This window comes from Suncus etruscus, chromosome 12 (genome assembly GCF_024139225.1).
Source record: "Suncus etruscus isolate mSunEtr1 chromosome 12, mSunEtr1.pri.cur, whole genome shotgun sequence".
In the NCBI taxonomy this organism is placed as follows: Eukaryota; Metazoa; Chordata; class Mammalia; order Eulipotyphla; family Soricidae; genus Suncus; species Suncus etruscus.
The window spans coordinates 1614103-1639243 of record NC_064859.1 but is presented as its reverse complement, the minus strand read 5'-3'; the positions used below and the strand labels follow the sequence as shown (position 1 = coordinate 1639243).

At 41.5% G+C, this 25141-nt stretch overlaps 1 protein-coding gene across 1 annotated transcript in view; it reads left to right on the top strand.

Moving 5' to 3' along the window:
* The first annotated feature begins 2102 nt into the window (after window positions 1-2102).
* BBS9 (Bardet-Biedl syndrome 9) overlaps window positions 2103-25141 on the top strand; it is a 540357-nt gene continuing 517318 nt past the window's right edge. Inside the window, exons 1-4 of the mRNA XM_049784883.1 lie at window positions 2103-2219; window positions 8530-8680; window positions 15328-15392; window positions 23608-23721. Coding sequence (XP_049640840.1) covers window positions 2108-2219; window positions 8530-8680; window positions 15328-15392; window positions 23608-23721 — 442 coding nt within the window. The 5' untranslated portion in view covers window positions 2103-2107. The remainder of the gene's footprint in view (window positions 2220-8529; window positions 8681-15327; window positions 15393-23607; window positions 23722-25141) is intronic.

The following is a 25141-nucleotide window of genomic DNA, read 5'->3' as shown; positions in this document are numbered from 1 at the left end:
GGAGATAGTGGAGGCCCAGGTGTCTAATATGAATTTGATACCTAGTACTGTATGGTCCCCAGAGCATCTTTGGCTGGAGTCCAGGAGGTGCCTAAGCATCATGGAGATCACCTGACAGTTTCTGGCACTGTAGGCTTGGGCTCCAGCTTTGAACTGCCTGCTGATCTGCCTGTGTCTCTGGGAATGGTCCTAGGCCTCCTGAGTACTGCTTGGAGCCCCCATCCTGAAAAAAAGGTTTCCAAATGCATCGTGAATATGCTAACATTGCGGAACTCCAGGAAATTGGTGTACCTTATGGAGAAAATGCAGAACCTGAGCAGACTGTTCCAACATGGGTTATAGTGTGGTTGACACTTGACTTAGATGTTGTGCATTTCCCGCTTCTCTGGTGCCTTCCTGTGCTTGGATGGGGAAAAGGATTTGGTGCTTTTGGAGTTTCTCTAATGTATCAGTTCTCCTGTCAGCCATTGTATACCTTTGATCTTATTTCTTTGATACTCATCCTGACAGAAGAAGATGGTCTTTATAAGCATGGAACTGGGGGGGCGGATACTTGGTCTTTTGATAAAGAATAACATGCTAACAAAACCTGGTAAAACTTTAATCATGGGTGAGGCTGGAGAGGTAGAGTGGGTAAGGCCTTTGCGTTGTATGCAGCTCACCAGGCTTTGATCTCCGGCACTACAAAGGATGAATCGTGAGTGCAGAGACAGGAAGAGCCCCTAGCATCTTTAGATGTGGTCCTAAACTAACAAATAAAAAACAAATATTAGAATCATGGTCTGCTAAGGAATATATTGTTGGTTGATGTGTGCAATTGTCTGCTAAATCATTCCTTTTTTGGCGGGGTGGTGGTGGTTCACATCCGGCTGCGCTCAGGGGTTCTTCCTGGCTCTATGCTCAGAAATTGCTCCTGGCAGGCTTGGGGGACCATATGGGATGCTGGGATTTGAACCCCCATCCTTCTGCATGCAAGGCAAACACCTTACCTCCATGCTATCTCTCTGGCCAAAGTGTTGTATGATCTCTCAGCTTCACTCTCCATTGCAAAGTATCTCTTAGCTGATCCAGTATTTGGGTATTGTGTATGTCCAAAAAATAATTTACAAAAATACAGAAAGGTTTTTTTTTTTTCTGAGAGAGAGTGAGTAGAGAGAGGATGAGAGAGAATTGAGAGTGAGTGGAGAGAGAGAAAGCATGAGAGAATAAGAGAAAGTAGAGAGAGAAATGAGAGAGAAAGGTATTTTCCATTGAGGTGGGCAGGAGGGACAAATAGGAGGGAATATAGGAAACTGGGGACATTTTTGGCAAGAAATGTATACTGATGAAGGAATGAGTGTTGGACATTGTATGAACCTCAATCATGAACAACTTGATTTACCTGGATAGGTGGGTAAGTCCCTGGCACTTCAGGGCCTGAATAACAGGATCTCAACCTCATCCTCTTACACTGAACTGCTAGTCAATTGTGTGGAATAACTAGCCATCCTCAACCCTGCTGGGGAAGGCCACCCCTCTAAAAGTAGTATTTTGCTCTGCCTTGAGAAATAATTAGCATTGGGGCTGGAGAGTTAGTATGGGGCTAGGACACTTGCCTTGCGAGCTGCTGACACATATTTGATCCCTAATACTGCTTATGTGTCCCCCCCCCCCCCCGCCAGTACTAGTCCCCAGAGCATCTTTGGCTGGAGTCCAGGAGATGCCTAAGCATCATGGAGGTCACCTGACAGTTTCTGGCACCAGCTTTGAACTGATTCCTTTGAGTGATTCCTGATGCAGAGCCAGTAGTAAGCCCTGAGCACCAAAACAAAAACAATAAAATTAGAAAAGAAAAGCAAATAGAAATACTAGCATAACAATTGATGATGTGGGGTAGGAGCAATGGTGCAAGCAGTAGGGCATCTGCCTTGCATGTGCTAACCTAGGGCGGACCACCATTCGATCCCCTGGCATCCCAGGAGCGATTTCTGAGCACATAGTCAGGAGTAGCCCCTGAGCTACTGGGTGTGCCCCCCGCCCCCAAATGATGATGTGGAGATTTTTTTCCTTCTATTTGTGAATTGGATTTTTATTTTAACAAATGCTTTCTCTTTTACAGTGAACAAAAATGTCCTTATTTAAAGCCCGGGATTGGTGGTCTATTACTCTGGGAGACAAAGAAGAATTTGATCAAGGCTGTTTATGTTTGGCAGATATTGACAGTATTGGAAATGGACAAGGTAAACCTCTTTGGCCTCTTCTGGAAGACTTGACTGGTCAAGGACCTGGAGCACTTAGTTTGCACTTACTTTGTAGAATCTGCAGTTCAATCTCTTTTTCACCTGGTGCCCTAAGCGCTGCTGTGACCCAAGTATCACCCTTCTCAAATAACAGGAATGAGGTTAGGAGCCAGAGGGATAGTACAGAGGGTAGTGACTTGCCTTGTATTTAGCTGACTAGGTTTCAATCCAGTCATCCCGAGCGATGTCAGAAGTGATCCCTGAGTGCAGACTCAGGAGTAATCACTAAATATAGCCAGTGTGATCCCCAAACAAAGTTAAAAAGGAACAAACCAAACCAAAACCCACCCCAAAACACCCTACAAAACCTCAATCTCCAAAACCCCTGCACCAGGCATACTTTAAAAAGGAGTATGGGATACCATCATTAGCAGTATTACAAATCCCAGAGTCACAATTAATAACAAATATACCCCCAAATGTGTAGTTTAGAGAACATAATGAACTATCATAATTATTCCCTAGTTTGGAGGTAATTTTATCTATATGTAATATTTAGGAAACAAGCTGGTAAATAAAGCTTTATCTGAACATGGCTATTTATGATTCTCTGGTTTCTGTTGATTTCGTCATTGTTTGCTAGGACTCAGGAAAACTATAAAGTATTCATGTTATTAGTATACGTTTTGAAGTAAACGTTGTTTAGGAAATATGGAAAGAGAGTAAAATAGAAGAGAGGGAGAGAGAAAAGTGAGAAAAAGAGAGAGAAAAAAAGAGGAGTGAATCCATAAAGTAAGACATTGTGTACCCTGAGGCAGGAATTTGGGTGACTTCTGAGTGAAGTGAACTACAGAGATTGTACAGCAGGGATAGTACAATGGGGCTGATACAGTGGTCAGGCTCTTGCTTTGCACAGGATTGACCTAGTTTTCATCCCTCAGTCCTTCCAAGAGTGATTTTTGAGTGAGGAGCAGGAAGAGCCCCAGGCACTACTACGTGTGAGAGCACCATCACCACCACCGCAACCAACAACAATACAACTTAATGGGCTTCCCTATTCATAAAGTTTTATTTTTCTGGTTATAAATTTGTTTTCATTGGAGCAGGACTAGTAAAATTATTTGAAGTTTTGAACTTTCATTGGGCTTGTTTTCGAAAAATAATGTCTTGGGGGTCACATCTGGTTCTGTACTCCTGGCAAGCTCTGGTGACCATATAGGATGCTGAGGCTTGAACCTGATTCAGCCATGTGCAAGGCAAACACCCTGCCTCCTGCAATATCATTCCAGCCCTGTTTTGAACATTTTTTTGACAGAAATTTAAAATCTTTTAAACAGAAATCTGGGGTTGGAGAGTTAATATAGAGGCTAAGGCACTTTCTTTGCATAAGGATGGTCCCAATTTATTCCTCAAGCCACATATTTTCCCCTGAGTTCTGCCAGGAGTGATCTTTGAATTCTTCCAGGAATGATTCTTGAGCATTGCTGGATGTGACCGAACGAACACCTTTCCTCATTCCCCACAAACGGAATCTGGAAAAAATAGCTTATGAATGCATTCATACCAGGATGAATAAATTATTTGTTTATTTATTTTTCAGTGGAATAAATTATTAAATCACTGCCTTCATTTTCATACAATGATAATAGAAAAAACATTTGAAAACATTTTTATTTTTAATATTTTTTTGAGGAGGCCCACACCCCGCAGTGTTCCTGGCTCTACACTAAGGAATCAGTCCTGATGGAATTGGGGGACTGTTGCTGGGTATCAACCTGGGTTGCTTGTTTGCAAGTCAGTACTCTACCTGCGGTTCCATCATCACTGCCTTAACAGTTGAAACACTTATTGAAAAATTTTGTTATAGCTCAAGTTAAAGTTCACATGGTTCTATCCACATCTTGTGTCACCTCCTGTCTTCCTAGTCCTTCCTAACTGTACCTCTCAATTTGTTCCTTGAATTTGTACTCCAGTACCTAGTTTGCTCTTAGTTGATCTTGTTTTACCATTTTTCTTTTCTCTCTTTCTCACTTACTCTCTCTTTCTCCTCTCTCTCTCTCTCCTCTCTCTGTCTCTGTCTCTGTCTCTGTCTCTGTCTGTCTCTGTCTCTCTCTGTCTCTCTCTCTCTCATTACATCTGGCAGTGCTTAGGGGTTATTCCTGGCTCTGTACTCAGGATCAGTTCTGGCATTGCTCAGGAAGGACCATATGGGATGTCATTAAATATGTTTTTTTTTTTTTTTTTTTTGGTTTTTGGTTTTTGGGCCACACCCGGCGGTGCTCAGGGGTTACTCCTGGCTGTCTGCTCAGAAATAGCTCCTGGCAGGCACGGGGGACCATATGGGACACCGGGATTCAAACCAACCACCTTTGGTCCTGGATTTGCTGCTTGCAAGGCAAACGCGCTGTGCTATCTCTCCGGGCCCATGTTTTTTTTTTTTAATGCCCCAAACCATATGATATCAAACCTAGATCAGTCATGTGCAAAGCTCCTCAACCTCTGTCTGTCTCTTCAATCCGCTCCTTTTTTTTTTTGTTTTTTGGGCCACACCCGGTGGTGCTCAGGGGTTACTCCTGGCTGTCTGCTCAGAAATAGCTCCTGGCAGGCACAGGGGACCATATGGGATGCCGGGATTCGAACCAACCACCTTAGGTCCTGCATCGGCTGCTTGCACCCCTGCTCTTTTTTTTTTTTTTGATTTCTCTGTACACCATAGTTCAGTGAGATCTAGTACTTTTCCTTTTTCCTTGATTTATTCACTCAGCTTGATTCTCCCTAGTTCCATCTGCTTTGCAGAAAATTGCATGATTTCACCTTCTCTTATAGCCACATAGTCTATTATGTCACATCTTTTTTCCATTTATAATCAATATTTTGCTTTAACCTTATATTATTTGATTCTCTTTGTATCTTCATTTGTTGTGTTAGAGTTATGAGCCTTTTCTTTTTCTGTTTCTCTTTTCATGCCAGGAATAAGCTTGGGGCCTTACATATAAAATTCTGTACTCTACCATTGAACAACAGTAGCTCTTTTAATTTTTTCTATCCTGCGAACCAGGTAGTCATTGACTTGTTAAGAAGAAAGTAAGTTTGTTTTGGGGTCACACGTTGTGATGCTCAGGGGCTAACTCCTGGCTCTGCATTCAGGAACTATTCCTGGCAATGCTCAGGGAAGGGACTACATAGGACGCCAGGGATAGAATCCAGGTTGACTGGAACAAGCACCCTATTTGCTGCACCATTACTACTCCAGCCTCGCTTTTGTTCAAGATATATATATATATATATATATATATTTTTTTTTTTTTTGAACTCTTACACTTTATTTTTTCTTTTCTTGCTTGGAATGAAAACAGTGGAATCTGGGGGACATAGCAAGAGGAGAGAGCTATATTGTCAAAAAAAAAGGGAAGGCACTAAATTTGGCTAAACATCTACATCTACATCTGATTTCCAGGTCTAACAGGACCCTGGTCTCCCAGTTGTTTCCCAAAACATACTGTTGCCTTATTCATTGGGCAGTAGAGAATAATCATACCACAGAAATACCTGGCAGAAAGAAACATTTTCTTTGGGGGGGAGGGGGCACACCTGGTTGTACTCAGGTTTTATTTCTGGCTCTGCTCATGGATCATTTCTGTCAGGCTCGGCAACCATATGTGGTACCAGGGATCAAGCCCAGGTCGGCTGCCTGCAAGGCAAGTGCCTTATCTGTTTCTCATGTCCTGCCAAAAAGAAGCATTTCAGATCTGTTTTTGCTCAAACTCTCTAAACCTTCAGTAGGTTGAAAACAAACTTAGCGACTGACAGTTTGAATAACAGACTGTTCACTCCACATTTCCATTACCACTCTCCCTGATGTATTGCCAGTGCTTACTAAGAAATGTTGCCTTCCCAGTTTATTGCCAGCTATGAGCACTTCCTCTGCTTTCTCAAGCATCATCTGAAAAGAACAACAACAACAACAACAACAACAACAGCAACAAAAAAGTTGTTACATGTACTTGTGTGTCCCATATAGAAAAAAAAAGCTTACTGGTATAGCAACATGCCTTTCATGTATGAGGCCTTCTTTAATATCCTTGACATCCATTTAAAAAATTCTCATTTTAACACAACTAAAGAATTAACAAACAACACTCACAATTGTTTCTTAAAGCCTGGGTCACCTGTGTCATGATACTTAGGGTGCTTTTATATATAAGGATTTTCTACCCCAGATTATACAAAGTTCTTATCTGGGGTAGAAAATAATCTATATTTTAAAATAAAAGATTGTGGGTAGGTGGATTGGAAGCAGGGCTTAGGTTATCTGTCATTTTGACATGTTCCAAAGTTAAATGGGAACCCCTAAAATCTCTTAATTATCACTGTTTATCTTATGGATGGAGCTTGAGAAGGACAGAGGAGGAAATTTGCTGTTTGAGAAAGAAAAATGTAGTAGGGAGAAAACAGTATGTGGTTTATTTTAATGTATAATTCACCCGAGGATGGAGAGGTGGGTTAATTGTTTTATTTTTTTTATTATTTTTTTTACTTCTTTGTGCCACTCCCTTCTTGGTGTACTTAGGGTGCGGCGGTACTCCTAGCTCTGTGCTCAGGAATCATTTTTGCTGGGCTCAGGGTAGCATATGGGATGCTGGGAATTGAACCTGGGTTGACTACTGTGATCTGGCCTTAATTCATTAACCCTTACAAAGACACTGTTTCTGGGACAGAGAAATAGTACAGTGGGTAGGGATCTTCCCTTGCATGTAGCCAACTTGGATTTGATCCCTGGCCTGCCAGGAGTGATCCCTAGAAACAGAGGCAAGAGAAAACCCTGAGCATATTCAGATATGGCCTCCAAACCAAAACACCACCAAAACCGAACTAAATCCCTATTTGGTACAGGCATAGGACTAAGACTTCCACATATTTTTGTTTTAGGGGGACTCAGTTCAGTCCATACTCCCCATCCTGCCATTCTCTCTTCCCTTGTATCCAAGACTAGACATTGTTTCTCAGAGACTCAGAATTCTATATAATAATTGGGGTCAGAGAGATAGTATAATGGGTAAGGCGTTTGACTTGTATGTTGCTGACCTAGGCTGAATCCCTGGCACCCTATATGGTTGCCTTAGGCCCATAGGACTGATTTCTGAGTGCAGAGGCAGGAGTAACCATGAGCACTGGCAGATGTTGTCCTTGCCCCCCAAGAGAAAAAGAATCCAGTTTAATACAATTTTTTTGACAGCCAAGACCAGCTGGAGAGTTGATTCTCTTTGATGAAATCAAAGAGATTTGATGTTTATAAGTGACTAGTTCTTTGGAAATATTGCTTGATTTGAGGAAAAAATATGGTAATGCATTTGAAAATTTTGCTATACATAGTAGTAGGACATTTGCCTTGTATGCACGCAGCCGATTCAGAACAGACGGTGGTTTGAATCCTGGCATTCCAAATGATGTCCCATGCCTGCCAGGAGCGATTTCTGAGCACAGAGCCAGGAGTAATCCCAGAGCACCTCTGGGTGTGGCTCAAAAAAAAAAAATCAAAAAAAAAAAAAAAAAAAAAAAGGAAAAAGGAAAATTGGTGCTATAAAGCTATGTTTGAAAAGCTGCATGTTTTACATGACTGTAATCATACAACTATAATCATGTTTGTAATCATGGTGTTTAAATAAAGATAATTAATAAAAAAAGAAAAGCTGCATGTTATTTAAATAAGTTCACTTTTTTTTTTGATTTTTGAGCCACACCCAGTGATGCTCAGGGGTTACCCTGGCTAGGTGCTTAGAAATCACTCTGGCTTGGGGGATCATATGGGACACGGGAGGGAGGGGGTGGTCAAACCATGGTCTCTCCTGGGTCAGCTGTGTGGAAGGCAAACACCCTACTGCTGCACCATTGCTCCGGCCCCTAGTTCACTTTTTTTTTAATTTTAAAATTATTATTATTATTTTAGTTTGTGAGCTATAACCCTGCAGCGCTCAGGATATACTCCTGGCTCTGCACTCAGAATTTCTATTGCTCTTGGCAGGCTTGGGAGGATCATATGGGAGCATGGAAATTGAACCCTGGTTCATCCCGGATCGGCCACATGCAAGGCAAACAAACACCTTACCGCTGTGCCATCTCTCTGGTCCCCTAAATAAGTTCACTTTAATGACATTTTTTCAGTGAAGTGAATTTTGTGTATGAAATGAAACTTGATTTTTTTGGTTTTTAGACTTCCCTCTTTAGACATTAGAGAATTTATTTTCAAAGCAATTTTATTTCTAATGTTTTCTTCCTCTAACTTTTTTTATTTTTAAAAATCTCTCTGCAGACAAGATAATTGTGGGTAGCTATATGGGATACCTAAGAATCTTTAACCCCCATCCTGTGAAAACAGGAGACAGTGCCCAAGCTGAAGATCTGCTTCTAGAAGTGTACCTGCAAGACCCAATCCTGCAGGTGGAAGTAGGAAAGTTTGTCTCGTAAGTATGATTCTCTGATTCTGGCATTTCTCCTGGTTTGGGGTATGTTACTTGATCGTAATGTCATTTATGTGTTCTTCAAAGAAAAATAGTGTTCTGTGCTACTCATGAATTCAATGTATTTTCAGGATTTTGTTACTTGGGTATTCCTTAAGGACTGGGCACTTTTAAATTATCTTTGTTGGTGTTGTTGCTTTTTTGTTTTTGGGCCACACCTGGTGATGCTCAGGCATTACTCTTGTTTATGTGCTCAAAAATCACTCCTGGCTTGGGGACCATATGGGATGCCAGGGATCAAACCAGGTCCGTCCTGGGTCAGCCGTGTGTAAGGCAAACGCCCTACTGCTGCGCTATTGATCTGGCTCCAGGACTGGACACTTCTATACAGACATTTGTATTTGAGATAAAGTGGTCAAGGATTTCTCTTTTTAGGACTAGACCTAAAATGCTTAATGCTTAATGCAAATCAGACAAGTTTGAGAATCAATAACCAAATGAGGAAATAGAAGTATTTTCCTATTTAAGGCACTCATCATGGAGTTATCTATTTAGATTCATTAATGCTTATTTAAATGGTTACACAAATGGGCAGAATGCCATCTCTATTATTGGCACCGAGTATGTGCCCTCTAGTTTGCCTTCACAGCTTGGTCAGCCAACTGATTTTGGACTGAAGGCGGACTCAGGGCCACTCTGCAGTATTATACCAACTAGGCCAGATGGTTGTTCTTGCTCAGTGTTCAGGCAGCTTGGGCCGGGGGGCTCACGCTCCTTCACTATCACAGCCAGTATTTTGATCTCACATATGCCTTCCCTGTTCCCTGAGCCTCAAGTTCTCTTGCAGCCCAATATTCTTCAAAGATTTCAAAGGAATGGCTGATTTGGGTGGAGATGTGAGTGCCTTACCCGTTATATTATCATTTTGTTTCTCCCCCCAGAGCTTTATTTTTAATATTTTTGTTTTTTTGGGTCACAACTGGATATGATCAGGGCTTACTTCTGGCTCTACACTCAGGGATCATTCTGGGAAAGGCTCAGGGAACCCTATGATGATCAAGCCTGCGTCAGCCACATGCGAAGCAAGTGCCTGCCCTCTCTGCTGCATCTCGAAGAAAATTTTATTTTTTAAAAGATCTCTAGATACAGAGGTCTGATTTTACCATCCAAGACAAAGCAGAAGTCTTCCATACACCATGAAAGCAGCAAGGGGAGAGTAAATGATCATGCAAGGAGTCTAGAGTTAATCCCATGACAGTATACTTCAGGGTTGGAGAAACCCTGAATCTCCTAGGCCAAGAGAATTCCCTCTACAATGTCCCCAATAGTTACTGTGCCTATGCAGGGGGATAAAGAAAAGGAGAAAAAAAAAAGCACAAAACAATCATTTATCCACTTATTTATTTATCAATTGATCGATTTTTTTGATGTCTTTATTTTGGTGTAGATATTGAAGTTGATGTCTCCAATATTATTTTATTTTATTTTATCTTATCTTTCTCTTTCTTTTTGCACTCTGACATGATTTGATTTCAGAACCGAGACTATTTTGTGGTGCTTGTTTTTATTGCTGTAGTGCTCACTGGATATTTAATTTGACATTTTTTTCTGTATTGTTGTGGTGTTTCAATTACCTTTTTCACATCCTCTCTCAAACTGAGGTTGAAAGCCTCTAGAAGGACTCTGCCCATTTTCAGCGTATTTGACTTCTTTTTTTTTTCCTTATTTTTACCCCAATCTATTGCTTTTCTTTCCTTCAAATAAAACCACATAACTCAATTTATCTAGCTCTGCCTCTTAAATAGAGGGGGAAACAAGGGAGGGTACCAGGACTAAATAGATACATGATCACTAATAGTAAGCTAGACAAAGAGAGGTCCACCTGCTCTAGCAGCCCGGGGGGGTGGTGGTGATGGTGGGGTATATGGATTGCAGAAAGGGAACTGGGATGGGGGGAGGACAAATTTGGTGATGGATATTCCCCTGATTCATTGTTAATATGTACCTAAAATACTACTGAAAAAGATATGTAAGCCATTATGATCAAAATAAAAATAAAAAAATAAATAAAAAAATGCAATTGGGAGGGGCCAAAGAGATTGCATGGAGGTAAGGCATTTGCCTTGCATGCAGAAGGTCGGTGGTTCGAATCCCTGGCACCCCATATGGTCCCCCGAGCCTGCCAGGAGCGATTTCTGAGCATAGAGCCAGGAGTAACCCCTGAGAACTGCCGGGTGTGACCCGAAAATAAAAAAAAAAAAAAAAAAAAAAAAAGAAATCATTCTTTGCTTGGGGGACCAGATAGGACCCAAGGGGACTGAACTGCGGTCCGTCCTAGGTTAGTGCATGCAAGGCAAATATGCCCGACTACTTGCGCCACCACTTTGGCTCCATCTTTTCTATTTTTCTTTGCTAATTTTATTCAGGGGATAATGAGTGTTTTGAAAGTAAGTTTATTTATGTTTTGATCATTTAAGTGTATTTTGTTGGAATTCTTTTGGAATGCGGGTGTGTGGAAGGAGCTCTGGTTCTGAGCCCTTTTGCCATCTTTGGGATGAGAGTTCCACAGCTCTGGGCTTTGGCTCACTCTATTGCTCATCCTGACTTATTGATCTCAGGTACCACTGACTCAGGGCTGTTTGGCTAGGAAGATGAAAACCAGTGCTTCTGGCATGAATGCTCTTCTAGTGACACAAGCTTCATTCTGCCAGGTTACTGCTTAAAGGATGCTAAAAGCCAGTGCACCAATTGGAACTTTCATGCACAGTCACAGGCTGAAGTAGGCAGATTTTGTAATTATTTAGTAAAGAGCACCTCATGTGTAAAACCGATGAATCACATGTTAGAGATGATGGATTTCTCAAATAAGGCTCCAAAAGAATTATTTGTTATTAAATTAATTAGTTAATAAATTGGGGTTTTGAAGAGATAACTCCTGGCTTTGCACTCAGAAATCGCCCCTGGTAAGCTTGGGGGGGGACCATATGGGATGCCAGAAATTTAATTGGGTTTATCCTGGGTTGGCTGCTTTCGAAGCAAATGCCTTACTGCTGTGCTATTGCTCTAGCCCTGAATTCCTTTTTTTTCTTTTTTTTTTTTGTAAGAATTTATTCAAGAGACAAAATTGATTAACATAATGATGTAAACTAACATAACATAATATAGTGACATAACATAACATATAATATAATTGATATAATACATGTAAGTCAAAGAAAGTTTCTGATTAAAAACACAATTTTTTGGGGGCTGGGAAGGTGGCGCTAGAGGTAAGGTGTCTGCCTTGCAAGCGCTAGCATAGGACGGACCGCGGTTTGATCCCCCAGTGTCCCATATGGTACCCCCAAGCCAGGGGTGATTTCTGAGCACATAGCCAGGAGTAACCCCTGAGCGTCAAATGGGTGTGGCCCAAAAACGAAAAACAAAAAAAACAACAACAAAAAAACCCACAATTTTTTCCATAATGGCTTACATATCTTTCACAGTAGTATTTTAGGTACATATTAACAATGAATCAGGGGAATACCCATCACCAACTATGCCCTCCCCCCATTCCAGTTCCCTTTCCACAACCCATATACCCCACCATCACCCCCCGGGCTGCTAGAGTAGGTGGACCTCTCTTTGTCTGGCTTACTATTAGTGATCACATATCTGTTTGGTCCTGGAACCCTCCCTTGTTTCCCCCTCTATTTAAGAGGCAGAGCTAGAAAAATCGAGGTATGTGGTTTTGTTTGAAGGCAAGAAAAGCAATAGAATGGGGTACAAAAATAAAGAAAAAAAAAAAGTCAAAAGTCAAATACGCTGAAAATGGGCTGAGTCCCTCTAGAGGCTTCCAACCTCAGTTTGAGAGAGGACGTGAAAAAGGTAATTGAAATACCACAACAATACAGAAAAAAAAAATCGAATTAAATAACCGGTGAGCACTACAGCAATAAAGACAGGCACCACACAATAGTCTCGGTTCTGAAATCAAATCATGCTCGAGTGCAAAAAGAAAGAGAAAGATAAGATAAAATAAAATAATATTGGAGACATCAACCGTAATCTCCACACCAAAATAAAGATGTCAAAAAAAAAGAATCTATCAATCGATAAATAAACGTGGAAAAATGATTGTTTTGTGCTTTTTCCCCCCTCCTTTTCTTTATCCCCCTGCATAGGCACAGTAACTATTGGGATATTGTAGAGGGAATTCCTTTGGCCTAGGAGATACAGGGTTTCTTCACCCCTGAAGTATACTGTCATGGGATTAACTCTAGACTCTTTGCATGATCATTTACTCTCTTCTTGCTGCTTTCGTGGTGTGTGGAAGACTTCTGCTTTGTCTTGGATGGTAAAATCAGACCTCTGTTTCTAGAGATCTTGGTTAACCCTGAATTCTTGATTCTTAAAAAACACTTTGCCTTTTCATGTCGTTTTTTTTTTTTGGTCGTTGGGCTACACCTGGCGACACTCAAGGGTTACTTATGGCTCTCTGCTCAGAACTCGCTCCTGGTAGTCCTGGGGGACCATATGGGATGCCAGGATTCGAACCACCATTGGTCCTGGGTCAGCCGCTTGCAAGGCAAAACTCCCTACAGCTGTGCTATCTTTCATGTCTTTAATTATGTGAAATGCTAATCTGGTCATCTGTACAGTTGTTTTATGTGTGACCGCTAGCTATTTGCACACTTTTTTTTTTTTTTTTTTTTGGTTTTTGGGCCACACCCGGTAACGCTCAGGGGTTACTCCTGGCTACGCGCTCAGAAGTTGCTCCTGGCTTGGGGGACCATATGGGACACCGGGGGATCGAACCGCGGTCCGTCCAAGGCTACCACAGGCAAGGCAGGCGCACCTTACCTTTAGCGCCACCGCCCGGCCCCTATTTGCACACTTTTTAAGCCAGGAATTTACATTAATGAGTGGATAATGATAGAAATATGAACTAGTGATCTCTTGATCTGATCTGCAAGAAGTATTTTTTCTTTTTTCTTTTTGGTTTTTAGGCCACTCTGGCAGTGCTCAGGAGTTACTCCTGGCTCAGCTCAGAAATCGCTCCTGGCAGGCTTGGGGGATTATATGGGATGCTGGGTATCGAACCCAGATCTGTTCTGGGTTGGCTGCGTGCATGGCAAATGCCCTACTGAAGAGCCAGGAGTAACTCCTTTGCATACTGAGGTGCAGCCTAAACACTGATAGATAGATAAATAAATAAATAAAATAAAATAAATAAAATTTTAGAACCGGGGACTGTAGAAATTGACCAGTTGGTAAAGCACTTGCTTCCAAGCAGCCCAACATGGGCTTGATCTCATATGGTCCTCTGAGCCTGATAAGGAGTGATCCCTGAGCATAGATCAAGAATAAGCCTTAGAGGCCGGAGAGATAGCACAGCGGTAAGGCAAGAAGTATTTTTTCTTTTTTCTTTTTGGTTTAGTCCTTCTGCCTTAGACGCAGAAGGACGGTGGTTCGAATCCAGGTATCCTATATGGTCCCCCGAGCCTGCCAGGAGTGATTTCTGAGCGTAGAGCCAGGAGGAACCCCTGAGCGCAGCCGGGTGTGACCCCCCACAAAAAAGAATAATCCTTAGCACCACCTTGTGTGACTAGTCCTCCCCATCACTCCCATACATAGTTCAGAACTAAGAACCATGCATGCTATTTCTAGTAATTATTGTTATTTTGTGGTCTTTATCTGTAATATGGTACTTTAGGAATTACAAAAAGAAAATTCAGTTGTGTTCCAGAGTAGGACATTTACCTTGCAAACAACCAACCTTGGTTTGATCCCCAGCATCCCTATGGTTCCCTGAGCATAGCCAGCAGTGATTCTTGAGCACAGAGCCAGGAGTATCCCCTAATTGCCACTGGGTGTAGGCTCAAAACAAAAACAAACAAGCAAAAATCATCTTATTGGAAACTCTTTTTTTTTTTTTTGGTTTTTGGGCCACACCCGGCAGTGCTCAGGGGTCACTCCTGGCTGTCTGCTCAGAAATAGCTCCTGGCAGGCACGGGGGACCCTATGGGACACCGGGATTCGAACCAACCACCTTTGGTCCTGGATCGGCTGCTTGCAAGGCAAATACCGCTGTGCTATCTCTCCGGGCCTGGAAACTCTTATTTTCCATAAAGGAAAACCGGAAAACCCATGTGATGAAGGTTACAGTTTGATTAGTCAAAACACAAGGCTCACATTGGCTCTTTTGCTGGTTGGAGGGCAAGTGAAGGGTCTCTTCCTTGCTGCTTTTCCTGTTCTGTCTGAAGGCTGTTTCTTTTCTTTTCTTCTTTTGGCAGTGCAAGGTAGCTTTATTGAATGAAACTTATTTGAAAGGTGTGAAATGAGAGTAAGAGGACGTATGTGTTTGAGAGAACATAGGCTTCTCTTGGAGTAAAAAATGTAAGCAAGCAAAGAAACAGAAAAGCAAGTGGTATCTATGTTCAAGGAAGAACATGGGCTGAAGAGCAACGCTCAAAGGCCATTTCTTGAGGCAGAGTTCCGTAGCCTTTAGAATTGTCAAACTGTTGAAATTTATTTTTCAGAATGTTCTACAGCGAAGCCATTTCATCCTGATACACTGCAGTTCAAAGTTTTTTGAAATTATTTTACAATATTTTGGTTATCTGTAAAATTAATATTACTAAAACTAAAACTTTTCCCATTTTTTTTAGAGGTACCGAAGTGCTTCATTTGGCTGTGTTGCATTCTAGAAAGCTTTGTGTCTACTCTATCTCAGGTAAGAAAATTTTTATTCTGATGTAAAACTTAAAATGAAATTGGGAATGTTCACTGGTCCAGCCTATTTGGAAAAAATATGGATATTCCTTATAAAACTAGAAATTGAGCTTCCATATGATCCAGCAATGATACTCCTAAGGATATACCCTAGGAACCCCAAAGCAGCATGCAGAAAAAGAAAGCCCTCTGCATTCCTATGTTTATCACAACACTATTCACAATAGCCAGACTCTGGAAGTAACCAAGTGCTTGAGACAGATGAGTAGATAAAGGAATTTAGTATATATACACATTGGAATACTGTGCAGCTATTAGGAAAAGTGAAGTCATGAAATTTGCTTGTACATGGATGTACATGCAGAGCATTATGCTGAGTGAAACGAGTCAGAGGGAGAGGGATAGAGATAGAAGAATGGTGCTCATTTGTGGCATATTAAGAAATAGATAGTAAGATGTTAACATCCAGAGATAAAGTAAGGTATTAATATCTAGAGGTAATAGAGTCAGGGCCAAGAGGACCAACCTGTGGCAGGAAGTTTGCCACAAATAGTGGGGGAGTGCAGCTTGGGCAGATAAGGGGCCGCTATGGCAATGACAGTTGGAAATGATCACACCTGGACAAGAACCGGATGCTTCAGGGAGGGAATGTGATAATGCCCAATATATCTTGAACAACAAAATTGCAAACCACAGTGTCTAAATGAAATAAAGAAAGGGGGATAAAGGGTGAGAGAGAAAAAGAAAGAAAGAGAGAGAGAAAAAGATCGAAACTGGGGACATTGCTGGCAGAAAACATGCACTAGTATTGGACATTGTATGAATGAAACCCAACATGAACAACTTTGTAACTTGTGGAAAAAAACTGTTATGAACAACCTTGTAAATCATGCTGTTTAACTAAAGTGATTCAAGAAAATTACAAAAAGTAATTTGTTGTATTACACTCATCATTACAGTAGAGATATTTTTCCTCTTTGTCTATTGGGACCCTTCACCCTGGGGGCCCCCACTCCCACCAGGTGGTCCAGGATCTCTAGATCTGAAAGAATATTGGTGACTTTTCAGTTGAGAAGATTAAGTTAGGAGCTGGGCTGTTGCTGTCAGAGAGTGTAGGGTGTGGTGCTGGGCTGCTATGGTTTCTGCAGAAAATGGGAATCTGTCATGTTCCCCCCACCCACCTCCTCACCATGCTTTGAGAATGCCACAGAAGAACCAAACCACTTGGGAAGAGTCAGCAGCCATCATTTTCTTAAAGAGCTTGGTAGAGGAGCTGAGCTGTTTTTCTGCTGATATGATGGTGGGTATGTGTGAAGATCGCTGGATTTTGTTGTGGTGGGATGGGTATGGGGGAGCTCAGTCTAACCCTGTTAGGGTGGACATTTTTGAATAAATGGGTGGCCCAATTCTATATTCCTTCTTTCTCATCACTCTATTTTCCATTTTATATCACAGACTTGCAGTCAGATCTTTCATTGCCATTCTGTTTGTAGTCAGTTGTACTGCTAGTTTATTGCGTGGCTCTTAGTTGTTCCTCTCACTTCAACTGGAGACTGTTAGCTATGAGTGGTACTTTACTTACTGGTCCATACAGGCCATAGAAAAAGAAGATAACAGTGCCAACTGAAAGTAATGCCTGAATATTCCTTGGAGAATTGGAGAGTTTTGGGGTCTTTTGGGGGATCCAAAAGGGCAGAAGTGGGGCATGTCATAGAAACTAGACATTAAGTTAGAATTTTTACTTTCTTGGTTTTGTTTGAACAGTGGCCCAGAATCAAGCTCGTAGAGTTCCATTGATGCATACATGAGGGATAAAAATAATATTGATCAAAAGTGGGCCTTTTTTGTTTGTTCTTTTGTTTTTTTGGGGTCATGCCCGTCGGCACCCAGGGGTTACTCCTGGCTCTACGCTCAGAAATCGCTCCTGGCAGGCTTGGGGGACCATATGGGATGCTGGGATTCGAACCACCGTCCTTCTGCATGCAAGACAAATGCCTTACCTCCATGCTATCTCTCTGGCCCAAAAGTTAGCTTTGTTTATAGCCCACTGGTATCCTTCTTCGAATTAGGGTTGAAAATGGAACTTTTGGCGCTAGAGGTAAGGTGTCTGCCTTGCAAGCACTAGCCAAGGAAGGACCGCGTTTCGATCCCCCCGGCGTCCTATATGGTCCCCCAAGCCAGGAGCAACTTCTTCTTTTTTTTTTTTTTTTTTTTTTTTTTGGGCCACACCCGGCGATGCTCAGGGGTTACTCCTGGCAGGCACGGGGGACCATGTGGGACACCGGGATTCGAACCAACTACCTTTGGTCCTGGATCGGCTGCTTGCAAGGCAAACGCTGCTGTGCTATCTCTCCCAGCTCTGGGAGCAACTTCTGAGCGCATAGCCAGGAGTAACCCCTGAGCGTCACAGGGTGTGGCCCAAAAACCAAAAAAAAAAAAAAAAAAAAAAAAGAAAGAAAGAAAATGGAAGTTTTTCATCACGGGCCTGGTGATTTTATTGCTCACTTATTTCTCAGCTGACCTGGGTATAATCCCTGGCCTTTTTTTTTTTGTTTGTTTTTTGGGCCACACCCGGCAGTGCTCAGGGGTTACTCCTGGCTGTCTGCTCAGAAATAGCTCCTGGCAGGCACGGGGGACCCTATGGGACACTGGGATTTGAACCAACCACCTTTGGTCCTGGATCGGCTGCTTGCAAGGCAAACGCCACTGTGCTATCTCTCCGGGCCCGCTCACTTATTTCTTATATTAATTTAAAAGCTTTCTGTTCTCTGGTGATGAGGAGTCTAAACCACGTCCCACCTCACTTCCTTTCTGTCTGTCATTTCTTGAGTATCCCATGACATTTGTAGGGTGACAATTTGTATATTTTCCTGGCTTGGCTTAAATTGGGAAGCATAGGAATGTTTTTGTTCTTTTTTTTTTTTTTTTTTTTGGTTTTTGGGCCACACCCGTTTGATGCTCAGGGGTTACTCCTGGCTATGTGCTCAGAAATCGCCCCTGGCTTGGGGGGACCATATGGGACGCCGGGGGATCGAACCGCGGTCCTTCCTTGGCTAGCGCTTGCAAGGCAGACACCTTACCTCCAGCGCCACCTACCCGGCCCCGTTTTTGTTCTTTTGAAGATGTATCTTGAGGTTTCAGACTGAACTATCTAGCTTTTTTTTTTTTTTTTTCCTGGTTTTTGGGTCACACCTGGCATCACTCAGGGGACACTCCTGGCTCTACGCTCAGAAATCACCCCCGGCAGACTCGGGACCTTACAGAATGCCGCAATTCGAACCACTGTCTTTCTGCATGCAAGGCAAAAGCCCCACAGCTGTGCTATCTCTCCGGCCCCGCTACCTAGTTTTTATTGTCACAGAGGAAGCATAAACTTTCTCTAGTGAAGTCAAACCACTGGTGTCAGCCCCTGAAAGTGTTTGCTAAATTTGACATCTCCCCCCACACCCCGCCAGTTTCCCTCCCCTGTTATTTAGTTTTCTTTTGCAGACCATGTACTTCTAAAAACGTGGAAGCAGGCTCAAAAACCCCTCTAGCATCAGTCTGCTGACCACACCAAATAGCCCTTAGTAATACTGACTTCCTTTTGCAGAGTAGTTAGTGTGTTATCACACACACCTCCACAGAGAGAAACAGCAGTGACTTACTGACCTGAAAAGTACCTTGCCCACCTTATCAGGCTCTGGGAAAGAAAAGACATCCCAAGGCATGTAAGATTTCTTTCTGATGGGCTCTAGTTCTGAGTAAAATGGTTTGCAGATGTGTGAGCTTAAGCCATACTGCAAATTATGTTCTCTGAAATATTCCTTTTCAATAATGGCGTGCTTCTCAGCAAGCATTTTTTAAGTATCTGACATGTTTATAGATTTTTAATGTTTGCCAAGAGAGGGCAAAAGCTATGGCTCTTTACTTTTGACAGGCAGATATAATTGTATTTGGCTATTTAACACAGTGGGTCTTTTTCCACATGCTCTGTAATGGTCTTGATTTTATTTAACATCCTTAGATTTCTCAGCAGCTTTTCAAAGTGTACAAGGTGAATTTTTATTTATTTATTTTTTTACTAGAGAATTGAAAGAAATTTAAATCAGATCAGTTTTCATTCTTGTTCTTTGTGGTCCCGTTCAGCAATGCTTGGAGCTTTCTCTTCACTCTGTGCTTAGGGATTATTCCTGGCAGTGGTTGGAGGACCTTGTGAGATTGAAACCTGATGTCCAAATGTAAGGTATATGCCCTACCTGCTGTACTGTCTCTCCAATTCAGCTCATCATTAATTAACAAAACTGTGAGAGTTCAGTAGAGTTCAGCTTTACTCAACTATATTGTTGGTATCACTACCTTCATAATACATGAGAAAAAAATCTCATATGAGGATAAAAAAACTTAGAAAAGGAACAACAAATGATCACCAAAACAATCAAGGTTTTGTCTATAGAAGTGTCTATAGGGGGCCGGGCGGTGGCGCTGGAGGTAAGGTGCCTGCCTTGCCTGCGCTAGCCTAGGACGGACCACGGTTCGATCCCCCGGTGTCCCATATGGTCCCCCAAGAAGCCAGGAGCAACTTCTGAGCGCATAGCCAGGAGTAACCCCTGAGCGGCACAGGGTGTGGCCCAAAAAAAAAAAAAAAAAAAAAAGAAGTGTCTATAGAAGTGGCTGGGGGGCCTTGGGTCACTGGTGGAGGGACATTCTGGTGTTGGTATGATGAATGCATGAAAATGTAAGTAGCAGCTTTGTAAATGTAGAAACCACAATAAAAATAGTGACAGAAATTTAAATTCATCTTTTATTTAAAGAGGCTGACATTCATATTTTCTTATTTATGTTTTAGTTGGTAAAACTATATTAACTGCTATTTCGGTAAAACTTGCCATTATCTGGTAAAACTATATTAATGCCATAGCATATTGTATAGGCAAACATTCATGATATTCATTCTTTATATCCAAGGGAAAAACCATTGTAAGTAATATTTTTCGTGGCCTCTCTCAACAATGCTCAGTGCATCTGGGAATCATTTCTGGTCCTGTTTCAGCCTGAATGATTCACTAGTTGGGTGGGTGATGCAGTGTTGCTGGAGCCCATATGGCACTGCTAGGGTTGGAGACAGTGTGGTACTGGGGATTGAATTTGTGGCCTTGGGCATCAGAGTTTGCTCTTCAGCCCTTTGATCTTCTCCAGACTTGAGTAATTGTAAACTTGTGTGGCTGATTCTTCTCTACAAAAAATGGGTCAAAGTTTTTTTTTCAACTCTTAGTACTATCTTTATTTCAAAATATTATCTGAAGAAGAAAGGTGATTATTTCTTTTTTTTTTTTGCTGTATGATTAGGTTTTCAAGTTCTGTCCTTGAAATAAGCAAATTTACCAGTACATTTAGCAGAACTCATAGCCTAATGCCATTTCATGCTGAGGTTATTAAAGTAGTGACAACTGACTTCATGGATGTTCATTCATGGATGTTCATTCATGGATAGGAGCTCCAGACACAAATGATACACGTATGTAATTTACTCAGGGGACTGGAGATGGTTTAATCTCTGAGTGAAATTTGTCATTGCTATAAGGACAAATTGAATTTCTTGGACTTCTTTAAGTTTCTTAGAGATTCTTCTTAGTTTAATGCTGAAGTGATTTAGTTAGCACTAAACTGAAGGCCATTGGATTGATTCTCCCTGTTTCTCTGGACTGCAGCAATCATTCTGTCACTCTGATCATGGAAAGCTCTCTTGTCTCATCAGGAGTAGTTGGTAGTTTGAATCCTTTCCCTTAGCTTTTTTTTTTTTTTTTTTTGGTTTTTGGGCCACACCCGGTGATGCTCAGGGGTTACTCCTGGCTATGCGCTCAGAAGTCGCTCCTGGCTTGGGGGACCATATGGGACGCCGGGGGATCGAACCGCGGTCCTTACCGTTAGCGCCACCACCCGGCCCCTCCCTTAGCTTTTATTCTACTGGTCTGTGAGAATTCCTGTTACCATTTTCTGTGGCACATTCTTAAATCTCTTGGAGAGAAGTCTTGAAATCCAATAAATTTTGCCATTTTAGTTTTGAACCTCCAAATTTTCAATGCAGAAAAAAGGTTAGATGGAGAATGGTGGAGGTGGAAAGGACATGTTCTTGCCATTTGCTGTTAGGAAATCATCATTGTCTTAACAAATGATCTAAAGCGTACCTTAGTCCTCTGTTCAGTGGAGGTCAGTTACAGAAAAGGAGTCAAACAAATACACATGGATTGTATTAAGGTTTAGGGTCCCCTGGGTAGCCCAAAGTGAGTGCACAGGTTGTCCATTCTACACAATACAATGTCTCCTCCACTCTGGTTGCCAACACCTTTGTTTAAATGGACAGAGACATAAGGACAATTTTAAGCACATTAAAACTCAGTAGGTATAGGGCCAGAGAGACAGCATGGAGGCAAGGCGTTTGCCTTGCATGCAGAAGGTAGGTGGTTCAAATCCCAGTATCCCTTATGGTCCCCCAAACCTGCCAGGAGCGATTTCTGAGCATAGAGCCAGGAGTAACCCCTGAGCGCTGCTGGGTGTGACCCAAAAACCAAAAACCAAAAACCAAAAACCAAAACAAAACAAAACAAAAACCTTAGAAGGTATGTTTAGAGCAAAGACTGGGATATTTCGCATGGCTGATCAGGCTCCCTTAAAGCATAGAGGAACACCATGATCTTTCAGTTTCTTTTTTTTTTTTTTTTTTTTTTTTTTTGGTTTTTGGGCCACACCCGGCGGTGCTCAGGGGTTACTCCTGGCTGCCTGCTCAGAAATAGCTCCTGGCAGGCACGGGGGACCATATGGGACACCGGGATTCGAACCAACCACCTTTGGTCAGGGATCGGCTGCTTGCAAGGCAAACGCCGCTGTGCTATCTCTCCGGGCCCGATCTTTCAGTTTCTTAAGTCTGGCTTTTCCCACTGGTTTTTCTCTATATCTATCCTTTTATTCTGTTCTTTCCTGGCCTCCTCTTTGCTCACCATTTATATTTTAAGTCCTATGCTGTCTTTGCCCAGGAAACTATCCTCACTTTGGGGTTGAGTTTTTGTTAGGAGACCATCTCCCACACAAATTACCTGGAAGTTTTAAAGTGACAGATACGCTAGAGTCATGATATATATATCATGATATATATATATATATATATCTATCTATCACAAATACATGTATATATTTATACCTTAACATATATATCACACACATATATAGAGAGAGTTCTAAAGAGCTAGTTTGAGTATTGTATCAGTTGTATGATTTGGGGAGACATTTATTAATTTTTTTAACTTATAGTATTTCAGTTTTAAACTAGATATAAGGTTTTTTTTATTCTTTTTAAAAATTTTTTTGGACATACTTGCCATGTTCAGTGGTTACTCCTGGCTCTGCACTAACAAATTACTTCTGGTGGTGCTCGAGGGACAATATGAGATGCCAGGGATTGAACCCTGGTTGACTGCATGCAAAGGCAAATGCCCTTAATGGCTGTGTTATCACTCTGTCCCAAGGCTAGTTCTTTCCTCAAACTTCAGTCACATTGGTAAATCCTGTGGGGCAAAAATAATAAATATTCATTTGTAAATAGATATGCATATTTATATACATATACACACATACACAAGAGTTGTTTTAATGCTCAAACTCTAATTTGGCAATTTCATTTACTTCATGGTATTTTTATTTTTAGCTTTTCCAAGTTGGAATGAATGAAAAGATGCTTATTTTTGACAAAAAGTCACATTCTGAATTCTCTTTTAGTACCTTTGGGGTATAGCTATAATTCTCAAGCCTTTTAGAAAGTTTAACAGTACATTTTCTTATTACAGGCAAATACATATTATTTGTAGGAAATATGATCTGTTACATGTAGAGAAAGATTCCTTCCCCCCTTTCTAAGAACATTTTCTGCCTAAAGATAGAATATATTTGATGATATTTTGAGAGTTTGGACAGAATTGCTTGAAAAAAATGTCTGAAGAATTTTTCTTAGATCCTTATGGTAACCTCTTTGCTCTATTAATGAATATAAATGCAAGGCATTATACAGTTAATAACCCTTTTTATCTGTGCTGGCATTTTATGTTAATTGTTCTGAATATATAATTGCCATTTGGGGTTTTACTGAGATCCAGGTACTCAGAATTATTGTGGAGGATGAGAAGAAACAAAGATTTAAGAAGTAAATAAACATAAAACAGTTCATTTTTTTTCTTCCTCTCTAGGTACTTTGGGTAATGTGGAACATGGTAACCAATATCAGATCAAATTGATATATGAACATCATCTTCAGAGAACAGCCTACAATATGACTTATGGACCATTTGGTGGTGTCAAAGGTAATTTGCATTTAATCCTAGCATGCTACTGTAAGTACCAATTTTAGAATACTTGGCTGCATCACAATGGAGAATATTATGGATTAAATAGCAGAGAGAATTAGACATATTCTACTAATACCTTTGTATTCAAATACCCATGCAAAATAACAAAAGGAGAAAACCTTAAACACTGAATGTGTTTGATGTCGCATAACCAACCCTGGTACAATTATGGCCTATAGGGACAATTTTATAAACTGGTTTTTCTTTTTACATTTATTTTTCATTTATATGTGAGTTGACTAACATTGAGTTTTTTGGTGGTGGGGCTGTGTGTATGCCTTTCTCCGTGGAAGAAGAGGTCCTCACTTCTGTGATTGGGATTCCCATTTGTCCCGGCACCCCTCTCACCCACCATCTCAGCATCTCCTGTGTGTGCCTGAGCAGGTCTCCTGTGAAGGGTCAGACTCAGGCAAGTGCATAGGCTGGGCCTGGAATAACCCTTCCCTGAGAAAGGGCCTCCTCCTCAGAGCTTTCCCAGCCATACTAACCCATTGAGGCTGGGTTTCTTTTATTTTAGAGGCATTTCTAGTTAGTGCAAGCACTGGGTACGATGTGCCTGCCTTAGCCCAAAGCTGGCAGTCACCAGTGCTGTACTGCTGCAAGGTGGAGTGAGGGGTTTTCTTGTAACCCCTTTTCCCTCAGCCACAGTGAGGGACATGCGTGCTGCCAGTGCTGGAGTGGATGGAGAGCCAGATTGTGGGGGGTTCCTTTTGAGTGCAGGGGGCACTTGTAAAGTTTGTAGCTAGTGATTTTAGGGAAGTTTAGCTCTCCTTGGACCTGAGGTGGTTGAGTTTATTGCTTGACTGTTATATATTAAATGGTAGGCTGAGTATTTTGGACATCATTTTAATGACAAGAGAAAAATCCCTTAAAGCCTCTTTCCTTGGGAAGTGTCATTCTTTACTAAGAACTCAGTGTTTTCATGTGGATTTGAACATGTCTCTTTAGCATCCAGGAAGATTTTGGGTGATGTATGGACTGTTTTGTGTATTTGTCTGACTGAAGCAAAAGAGTTGATTGGATTGAAGTGGAGGAATGTTTGAGTTACTTGAGGTATATGGGAGATACTTAGATGAAGGAAGGAAAGGAAGAGCTCCAATTTGCTAAGAGGCCAGTTTCTATCAAAGGGTCTTCCCAACCACTTACGTTAAAGTGAGTTCTCTCTCCTCTCTTTTTCTTTTTTATTTTTTCTTTCCTCCTTCATTCCTTCCTTTCTTTCTGCTCTCTGTCCTTTCTTTTTTTCCTGTCCTCCTTTTCCTTCCTTTTTTCCACTCTTTTCCCCTCCCTTCCTCTTTCCTTCCTGGCTCCTTTCTTCTCTTTCTTTCTCCACCCCTCCTTCCTTCCTTTACTAATCCTGATTTTTTTTTGTCTTTTT